The sequence below is a fragment of the Archocentrus centrarchus genome, chromosome 14, assembly GCF_007364275.1.
Source record: "Archocentrus centrarchus isolate MPI-CPG fArcCen1 chromosome 14, fArcCen1, whole genome shotgun sequence".
NCBI classification, from domain to species: Eukaryota; Metazoa; Chordata; class Actinopteri; order Cichliformes; family Cichlidae; genus Archocentrus; species Archocentrus centrarchus.
In genome coordinates, this window is record NC_044359.1 from 15,078,698 (window position 1) to 15,089,474 (window position 10,777).

Consider the following 10,777-nt stretch of genomic DNA (forward strand, 5'->3'; position numbering starts at 1 on the left):
TTTAACAGGATCCTCAACTCATTTATTTAAACATGAGATGTAAAGTGACAGTGGGCCTGCATTGACATTAAGGTAAATCCACATGCAATTGTAGGGAACAGCAGGTTGTCTTTTTCTTTTTTTTTTTTGCAAATCATTCCGTGCTGAAAAGGAACAGATTTGCTGCAGGTTTCAATTCAGAACAGAACTGTTTGCATCAGATTTTCCCTTTCACTCAAACATGAAAAAGAAAAATTAATAAATTTTTGGACCTGAGGACATAAACTATGGCCTCAATTTGACACCAATTATTGGCAACATTATGGAGTAAATTGATTCAAATATACTGTAGTTACAGAGTTAGGATATTATTTCTCACACCACAACCGCTGAATGAACCCAAAGTAACACATACCCTAATCATCAACCATCAAAGAACTGATTCTCAAAAATATCTAGAACACTTTCCTCCATTATTTCATTCTATCCATCCATCCATCCATCCATGGGATTTTTTTTAAAAAAAATCCCAAAAACCAATCTAATGAAAGAATTACTTTTAACCTGCTTGACTTTATATTATGATAAATCTAAACTTACATTCAAGAAAAAGTATAACTACAGAGTAGGCTCTGTAAATAGCACACCGTGTCTCAGGAAGGCGTGGGGAGTTCCCCATAATGCCTAGAACGAAAGCAAAGAGCAACATCCAGTTTTGAAATTATGTGTGTGCCACATCTCTGGGTTTGCCTCCATTTCTTTCAAGCTTTATCTTTGTTGTATTTGTTAGATCACAAAGTTCACGTGAAGTTTGGGGGAAAAAAAAAAAAAAAAAAAAAAAAAAAAAACTTTTTCATGCCATACCTCTGATTTATGACAATCAGAGATTAGATCGTTAATATGCCATGCATAATGACAAAGTGGGTCAAATGCAGTCCTAGTTTTCCTTGTAACACTGGAAAGGCAGAAAAAGGAACTGGAATTTAGCAAACTGAGCTCAGTTGGTGGCGCCACTAGTAACTCCTGACTATTTTTGCAGGACAGAACCAAACTAATATTTTAATGTCACCCTTAGCCAAAGTTATGACAGCTGCCTCTTGCTCCACTTCTTGAATATTCCAATACATGATACGTCAGATCTACTGAAACAATTTTGTCCCAGACATCCGAGACACATGACCATATTCAGAAAAACAGAACATAACAGTGCCATTGTAGGGTTATGGTCTCTGTAGGGGCACTATTGTGCCAATGCAGGCATAGTGTAGTCACAGATGAAGCGGTGGCTACGTGAGAGATAAAGTGCGTTCAAACTGAGTGTACGGCAGTGAAGCACTGCACAGTGTCAGTCCTCCTCGTCACTCCAAAAGGCATCTTCTTCATCGAGATCTACACCGAGGAAAAGCCTGCAACAAGCAAGAAAAGATGCATTCAAACAATACATAATGCATATAAATGAGTCTGACATGGGGGTGTTAAAAAAAAGAAATACAATCACTTACTGGTTGTAACAGGGTGAATGTGGGTTGTTAAAGTGACTGTATGGGTTGACTTTGCTGAGGATGCCCAGGCACAGCCAACAGAAGTACTGCTTACAAGACGTGCAGGTCATCTTGTTACAGCCATCCACTTTCTAGATAGACACAGAAACAACGTGTTAGGAGAGGACACATCAACAGCAACTGGGATAACCTGGAACTGAATGTAATATTTTTTTAGAGACAGAACAGAAAAAAATTATGACATACGAAGCCTCAGTCACACAGGCCTAAAGACCAGTTGGCGACCTCCTTGCAACCCGGTTAGCGAGTGGTTGCTTGAAGTTGCCGGGTGAAATCAGTTGCAAAGAAGGTGCTACATCAAAAACTTCCTCGTGATTGCCTTAGTTGCTAGAAGATTCTCCCATGGAAGACTTCACTGAGTTCTCTTACAAATCTCTTACACTGAGCAGTAACGAAAATACCACGCAACACAAACTGGAAATGGAGACTGTTTGCCTTTAAAGTACAAGTTGCATTTTTTTTTTTTTAAATGAGTACTCCCCCAACTGATCCAGGAATAAGCATATTTTCTCTAGGCCTGTGTGACTGAGGACCAGCACAACATGTTTTAAGGAGCACTTTAGTATCTAAACATTTAAGCCATTAGGCTATTTCTGAATGCGGGTTGCAGACCATCTGATGACATTAATAATGTAAATAAACAGGTTTAAATTTAATACTGGCATCAATTAACACTGAACCTTGATGCTCAGGTCAAAGCCTGTTCTGCTTTACTGTTACCAACAGGGAAAGCCTAACCTGTATATTGGTTCCACAGCGGGGGCAGCATTTGCAGTTCTCACTGAGCCAGTCTCTGCTAAAGGACTCCTCTACTGCTTTCTGGATCACCCTTTTACCATAGCGTTGCTCCATGAACTTTTGCCCCGCAGCTGTAGCTGACAGGTATTCATCCCTCAGGTTGCGCAGTTCCTCTGTGGCAAAAAGAAACACACACACGGAAACAACACTGGTTTGAACGTGAAGACTTATTATTGGAATCATCTCTAAACACAAATATCTTCCTATCAATATGCAGAATCTGGAAGAAAGGGAGAAATTTTCTGATATAGAAAGCTTTGTGGTTTCCACTACAAAATCTGTGGACCAAGTTAATTAAACAATCAGATTTGCTTCTTAACTGAAGTTTTAGTGATATTTAGAGCTGCAACAATTAGTAAAATAGTTAATGGCGAATTTGTCAATAATAGTCGTTTTTTTATTAGGTTTTTTTTTTTTTAACGGAGTGAGACGTCTTCCTGTCCATCTATCTCTGGCGAGCTTCAGACATGCAAGCATTCAGCGCCATGTTTAGTCATGGTGGTTACTGGCGAAACTGTGCCAACTTTGTTTTACAGGGAAGAAAAAGTACTATATATATATATATATATATTAATGGTTGGAAAAATGGACCGTTAAATTTATATCAGCAGCAAACCTGATTAAAATTTTTGAATCAAGTATCCATCTTCTGTGTGTTTACTACCACATTTTAAATAACCTTATGCTAAATGTAAAAGCTGATAGCTAAAGTGCCATTTCATAATTATGTGATTCATAATCCGATTAGTCGACTAATCGTTTCAATAGTCGATGACTAATCGACTATCAAAATAGTCATTAGTGATATTACCTGCAGGGAATTTACAGTGGGAGACACCATGATACCCCAGCTTGCACAGTGTGCAAAAAGCATACTGGCATGCTGAGCAAATGCCCATGGTTGTGTCTGGCTCCATCATTACAGCGGTGCCACAGGACTGACGGGGACAGTAGACCACATCAGCCATAAGGTCCAAACTGGACTGAAGCAGCAAACGGTCGTATCTGGCAAACAACTTCTCGTCCACCAGCTGTTTCACCTGAAACATGAAGGTAGATGGGAAAAGAAAGCAGGGTAATCACCAGTGTGGGAAAACCTGATAAAATAAGTTGAACTTGATTAACTTCAGAAACACAAATACCTGTGACGGTGTAGCTAAAGAAGTACATTTGGGCTCAGGGCAGTTAAGGCACTGAACATTACCATCTCGTATTTGGATCTGGAAGTATTCAGTCATACAGGCCTTGCAGTAGACATGTTGGCACTCCTTAAAGCAGAGACAGTTAGAGCCCAGCTTCTCCACAAAGCAGATTCCACAGCAGAACACCTTGCTGTCGAACACCCTTTGCCGCTGCGCCTCGTCAAAGTCCAGGAGCTGAGGTAGGAGATCGGCACGTGGGTCCATCAAAAGGACACCCCTCGGATCTAGCTGAGATGATGATGAAAACTTCTGTTCAGACTTGTCCTTCATCACTTCTTTTTTCTTTTCCTCTGCTTTTTCAGGATGCCCCCCAAACTGCACCAGAGCTGGACAAAAAAAGCAAAAGATGCATTTACACTATTTGTAAACCTAAAATGCACTCCATACAAATATAATGTGGATAATTCAGCTAACAGCTAAGACAACATGGCAAGGTTAAATAACATTATCAAATCTAATGCTTTTATTGTGGGGTGGGCTGCCTCTACGGTGCAACTTTTGCTGCATGGTCAGGTTTCCTTCGTTCATTACCTGCCTTACTTCCACCCCTGATGATTTCAAGAGGTGACTGGATACCCAGAAAATCCAGAGCCTCCTCTTTGAGGAACTGGATCCATGTGAAAAGAATCACACAGCCCTGATTCTCCTCCCACAGCTCGTCCAGTCGTCGGCACAGAGAGCTCATCTGAGGAGAAATCAAGAGATGACAAAAAAAAAAAAAAAAAAAACCCAAAAAACTTTGGTTTTTACAATGTACTGTCAACTCTGAAGCTGAATGTTTTGAAGAAAAAAAATGTGATATAATGAAGGATTATTTGGGCTCAAAATATGAACTTGATTGACATCACATTCTGAATCCATAGGGTTTAATATGATGTTGGCCCACCCTTTGCAGCTATAACAGTTTCAACTCATCTGGGAAGGTTTTCCAAAAGGTTTAGTAGTGTTTATGGGAATATTTTTTTTTTTTTTTTAAATCATTCTTCCAGAAGTTTATTTGTGATGTCAGACACTGATGTTGGACGAGAAGGCCTGGCTCACAGTCTCCACTCTAATTCATCCCAAAGGTGTTCCATCAGGTTGAGATCAGGACTCCGTGCAGGCCAGTCAAGTTCTTCCACACCAAACTCACCCCTGTGTCTTTATGGACCTGCTTTGTGCACTGGTGTGCAGTCATGTTGGAACAGGAAGGGGCGAACCCCAAACTGATCCCACAAAGTTGGGAGCATGAAATTATCCAAAACGTCTCGGTATATTGAAGACAAGTACCATTCTTCAGTTCATGGCTGAGTTGCTGTCATTCCCAATCACTTCCACTTGGTTAGAATACCACTAACAGTTGACTGTGGAAAATTTAGTAACAAGGAAATTTCACAACTTGATTTGTTGCACAGGTGGCATCCTATCACGGTACCATGCTGGAATTCACTGAGCTCCTGAGAGCGACCAATTCTTTCATAAATGTTTGTAGAAGTAGTCCTCATGGCTAGGTGCTTGGTTTTATACACCTGTGGCCATGGATGTGATTAGAATTCCCGAATTCAATGATTTGGATGGGTAAGTGAATACTTTTTGGCAACATGGTGTACCTGTGCTCTGGTCATCCATTTACAGCTGAGAGTGAAGAGTGGTGGGGATGCAGAAGGATAGTCTGCAGGTATTTCAAAGTTAAGCACCAAAGGAGGCAGGAAGCAGACATTATATTCAGTTTTCTTCTCTCCTGTAACAGACAGAAGAGACTTCATTACATTTCTTATTAGAGTACACGATTAGGACAGAATAACTAAATTAACCCTCTGCACCCCATAATGGCTGCGGCCGGCCTGCACACTTCTACTGCTGTTTGTGTACACACTATATTTTATTATGTTTAATATTTAATATCATCCCAATAAACTGGGAATAATAAACGGATGTGTCAATTAAACATTATACAATATTTAGCTTTAACCCCAGTCGTCTCACACAGGGTTATTATAGTTTTGGATTTTACATTATAGTTCAGTTTTAGCTCTTTTTTTTTAATCCCAAATTCAGTTAGTTTTAGTTTTTCATACTTTGTCAGGTGCAAGATTCAAGGTGCAAGAGTGACTATTGTGTAATAAAAACTTGACAAAAGATACTATTTAAAGAAATGTTCACAAGCTAGCACCATTACGTGCTAATTGTGCACAATATTAAGAACGCACATGAACATCAACAGGGAGAAACATGAAGAAAAACATGAACTCCCAAATCCAATAAACTCTACAATAAACGTCAGCGTCAGTGAAGTAGATTAACAACACCTACATATGGGGTGGGCAACTCCAGGCCTCGAGGGCCGGTGTCCTGCAGGTTTTAGATGTGTCCCTGATCCAACACACCTGAATCACATATAGGAGTCATTGGCAGGACTCTGGAGAACTTGAGTGCATACTGAGGAGGTAATTCAGCCATTTAATTCAGGTGTGTTGGATCAGGAACACATCTAAAACCTGCAGGACACTGGCCCTCGAGGTCTGGAGTTCCCCACCAAAACACAGCGAATGTTTGACAAAAACAAACTGAACTCTTTGAAGGAATCAAAGCTCAAATCTTGGCTCTGTTTTGGAGCTAGCTTGGTTAGATGCTCACTAATTAGATTTGCAGGGTCTTTGCAGCCTCTGTAAACAACCTACGGAAGTGGTCGACCTGATGTCCCATTTATTCTTGTGTAGCTGGATTACGTGTGTTAATTACCTTGTGGTCGCCTTCTGGTGTTTTTTGGTCCTCACTCTTTGTGCTCAGTTTTTTTTGGCTGCAAACATATTTGTCCCTGTTTTTTTACTTTCTTCATTCCCTCACATCCATTCCGATAGTTTCAGCAGTCTCCCTCCAGGAATTTGTTGATATTTGTGAGTCCTTATATTGATGCTTTGATTATTATTCCCTGACTGATAAATTCAAACACTGCGTGAAAAATAGCCGAAAACGCACAAGGGCTGTACAGGTTAATCACAATATTGTGGGACGCGTGGACCCGACAAGTAGTCACATTTCTCTAGAGGTGCAGATCCGGTTACGTTGTAGTATCGGAGTGGTTTCTGTAGCTGCCTTGTGTCCGCTTCTCAGGTAGCCTTTGATGTTGGTAGTTTTCCGCTTGAGAACTGCTCTGCACATTTTTTCCATCATCCACAACAAGACACTCGTTTCTATCTGTGCTATCGTACTCAAAGAAACCTCATATGGGTCTCTCACTGAAGCTTTCTTGGCAGACCACTGCCATTATTTTTCGTACAGGAGCGGTGAGCACATGCACGCATGCAGTTGACCGATGGCGCTACCAGCTTAAACTGCTAGAGCAGAAAAAACGATTTCATATCAGTCCACAAGGTTTTAAAATAAAATGACAAACATGAAAACGATGGTCGTTTTATCTATAATTTCAGTTAGTTTTGTAAACTCACAATACACTTTTATTTTTTCTTTTAATTATAGTTTTTATTTATTTCAGTTAAAAAAAATGTCTTTTCAATTTCAGTTTTTGTTTGTTTTCGTTAACTATAATAACCCCGATCTCAAATGCTCTATTCTGACCAGAATTCATCTGTAGTACCGTATTTTTCGGACTATATGTCGCTCCGGAGTATAGGTCGCACCAGCCAAAAAATGCATAATAAAGAAGAAAAAAACATATATAGGTCGCACTGGACTATAAGTCGCACTCTTTGGGGGGGGGGGGGGGGGGGGGGGGGGTTGATAGAATCCGAGACCCAGAGCAGAAATTTCATCTTGAACGGCAATTTAAAATAATAATGGATTAAAGAACAGGACGAACACGGTTACGCCTACGTTATGCTAACGTAACACATTCAGCTACATGACGCACAATGAACACGTGTTCGGTATGTTAACGTAACATTAAGTTATTCAGATAACCATAGCATAAAGAACATACTAACAAGTTAACCAAACCATCAATCCATTGAATTGAAAATACGGTAAGTGTAGGCTCTCAGATCTTTGTTTGCCTCAGCGGTCAATATGCCGGATGAGAAGCAGCCATGTCCATTTACTGTCAAGGAGGCTCTAAAACTTTGCAAAAAGAGTCTGATACAGGTTGATTAGTCAGTGAAGCCCACTTCTGTCTGATGCCAGCGATACTGGGGTGGGTTGTTGAGGATATCCTGAACTGTTCTTTCAGGAAGTGCTGCTGTTAGCCGGTGTTATTGAAACTTGCTTTAAGTGGATCCAACATTACCAGACTCAAATATTAATGAATAAACTCTCAAAAGATGTGTGAATGTAATCAAACTTTATCAGAAGGAAAATGTGATTTTTAGGACACTCAAGCCTAACATGAGCTGACATAACTTTAGCGTACACTGTTGTTGTACCAGAGATGGGATGGCCATATGTGTAATCTGCTAACTAACTGTGACAATACTGCAAATACATGAGCATGTTTATGCTCATACGTTTTCTTGTGTTAGAGCCCTGACTTCAGTTTAGGAGATGAGACTTGAGGAGGTGGAAATGAAGTAGGAGAGAGCAGTGGTGGAGAAGGCAGATGAAGAGGAGAAATAAATGAACAAATCTTAAATAGTCATATATACAGTTTGAAAGAACTGTTTGGGATCTTTAAATTGAAACTAACTTATAACTGACATTGTTTTTTGAGCTAAATGCAGGTTTTTATAATGCTTATCAGATTCCACCTTTCTTTCAGGGATCTGGACCATCCTAATAGAACTGTATTGGGGTACAGAGGGTTATGCAATCTCCAGTGTAGCCTTAAAAGTATTATGAAAAGTGAGTTTTTCCACAGCTTGCTTTTCTTTCTTTGCAAAGCCTCACTGACAGCTGTACCTTTGACTACCACTTTGAAGTCAGGAGGGAGCTCCAGACACAGCTGGATCTCCCCTCCCTGTGCAGACTCTGCCCGGTGAAACTCCTCTTCATCGTAGATACTTGCTAAAGCAAGCAGCTCATCCTCCTGGGCTTCCTTGTCCTCAGACATTTACATTCCTGCAGTAACAGCGTGTCACACACGTTTATTATTAGAAATGTCAGCACAAAGCCTGACAAACAGCTAGCACACGTTAATACTGCCAGAAAGCTAAAAACGAAAGTAGCATTTGGCGTCATGTCTTTACAAACGTGACGTTTTCCTGCATTGACAGTTTGACTGAGCGTTGGCTAACCACGGTCTTCCAGGGACACACAAAAATGATTAATCAACTGAGGGCAAAGTTACAGTGTCCTGTGACATAACGTCAGATTACCTTAGCTTACGTGGTGCTACACTGTGGCCCAAAACTTAGCAAGCTAGCTAGAAAAAGTTTACTTATCAATGTCAGACGTATTCGCGATTTCATCTTATTTTAACAACAGCCAGAAGTGAACCGCGTGTTGTTATGAATCAGCTTCAAACCATAAGACAGCTCGTTAACTATCTAAGTAACTAGGGGAAACCCATCCAGGCTAGCTTGCTGTGTTAGCCGATATGTAAATAGTAGCTTCGTGGGGAGCTCAGCCGTGCTCTAACTTTTCTTCTGCAGAAGATTTCAGCTCGTCTGCGCTGCAAAGCAACGCTGCAGCAAGTCGCTGAGCCTCCGCGTACACATTAACTATGGAAAAGACCACGTTTCTTACCTTTTGCGACCAAAGCACTAATGACTCCTGCCCTGACTTGTTTCTGTCATGACCATTCACGGGGAGAGCGCGCCACCTCCAGACCTGTGCGTGTATGACAGGTTTACTTGCACTTTTTCTAACAGGAAGCGACACTCTCCTTCATGTTACTTAGAAAAATATTTTACCTTTATAAACGGATATTGTACAAGAACTAATGAGCATACACTCACCGGCTTTATTAGGTACACCAGATCAACTGCTCGTTAATGCAAATATTTAATCAGCGAATCACATTGTAGCAACTCAGGCCTTCAGAAGACCTGCTTAAGTTCAAAGCAGGTATCAAAATGAGGAAGAAAGTTAATTTAAGTGACGTGTCTGAACGTGACATGGTTACTGGGATGTGGGCTGAAGGTTTCAGAAACTGCTGATCTACTGAGATTTTTTTTTTTCACACAACCATTTCTAGAGTTTACAGAGAATGATCTGAAAAGAGAAAATTACTCTAAGCTTCAGTTACAGCGCCCTCTCCTGGAGAAGTGCAATGTTTTCAATTACACACGCATGCATGCGCGATCGCACACACCTCAGTGATCTACCTTACTTTTGCAGAAAAGACCTTTTGTTCTGTAGCATCTTTGCATTCTTTGAGGCACACCCATTATGAATATGAATATCATGAATCATGTTCTAGTTACAAATAAAGATCGATTAATGTGTGTTGTGTTATTAAGGAGAAAGTGCTGGGAGAACATGGCATAAATTGGGCGTGCTTGTGCAACTACGGCGGGGGTTGATTTTTTTTAGGATGGGGAACACTCAAATATTTTTTATTGAGGTTCATTAGGTTTTCAGCTGGTTTTGGATCGAGACGGTTTCTTTGCTCGCAGCGAGGTGTCAGTGAATCACCTGACTGGACGGTGAACGTGATTTTTTTTCCCGCCCCAAAGCACGTAACGAAGCTTCAGTGTCGCACTGTCATCTCTACAAATAACCACTCTTTCCAACAAAGGCATGCAGAAGAGCATCTCTAAATGCACAGCACATTGAATGTTGAAGTAGATGGGCTACAGCAGCAGAAGACCACATGGATACCACTCAATTTCTGAGTGATGAGTCTTGATTTCTGCTGCTCATGGTAGGGTCCTAATTTGCCGTGAACATCATGCAAGCATGGCTCCATCCAACCTTATAATAATGGTTCAGATGGTGGTGTAGTGGTTTGGGGGATATTTTCTTGGCACTTTAGGGCACTTTTGTACCAACATCATTTAAACACCACAGCCTACATGAGTATTGTTGCTGATGCCCATCCCTTTATGACTACACTGTAGCCAAACATACAATAATGCAGGTGCGCTGCTGGAAGCAACAGCGCACCTGCATACAATAATGCAGGTGCGCTGTTGCTTCCAGCAGGATAACATGACACAAAGCCCAGTAAGTTCAAATTGGTTTCTTGAACATAACAATGAGATCACTGTACTGAAATGGCCTCTAGTCACCAGCTCTCAATCCAACAGAGCACATTTGGGATGTGATGGAACAGGAGGGACCTGTCCAGGGTGTACCCCGCCTCTCACCCCACGGTAGTTGGGATAGGCTTCAGTTTCCCTGCAACTCTGAATGGGATGGATG

The 10,777-nt window shown here is 40.9% G+C and overlaps 1 protein-coding gene across 1 annotated transcript; it reads right to left on the reverse strand.

The window, feature by feature from the left end:
* On the reverse strand, nucleotides 1-9,293 carry rnf14 (ring finger protein 14). Its single transcript, XM_030745601.1, has 9 exons — nucleotides 9,158-9,293; nucleotides 8,372-8,530; nucleotides 5,131-5,261; nucleotides 4,073-4,226; nucleotides 3,482-3,867; nucleotides 3,151-3,379; nucleotides 2,280-2,452; nucleotides 1,482-1,612; nucleotides 1-1,385 (listed from the first exon to the last, which is right to left on the reverse strand). The coding sequence occupies exons 2-9, from the start codon at nucleotides 8,520-8,522 to the stop codon at nucleotides 1,325-1,327; spliced, it is 1,416 nt and encodes a 471-aa protein (XP_030601461.1). The 5' UTR covers nucleotides 8,523-8,530; nucleotides 9,158-9,293; the 3' UTR covers nucleotides 1-1,324.
* Nucleotides 9,294-10,777: the final 1,484 nt, after the last annotated feature.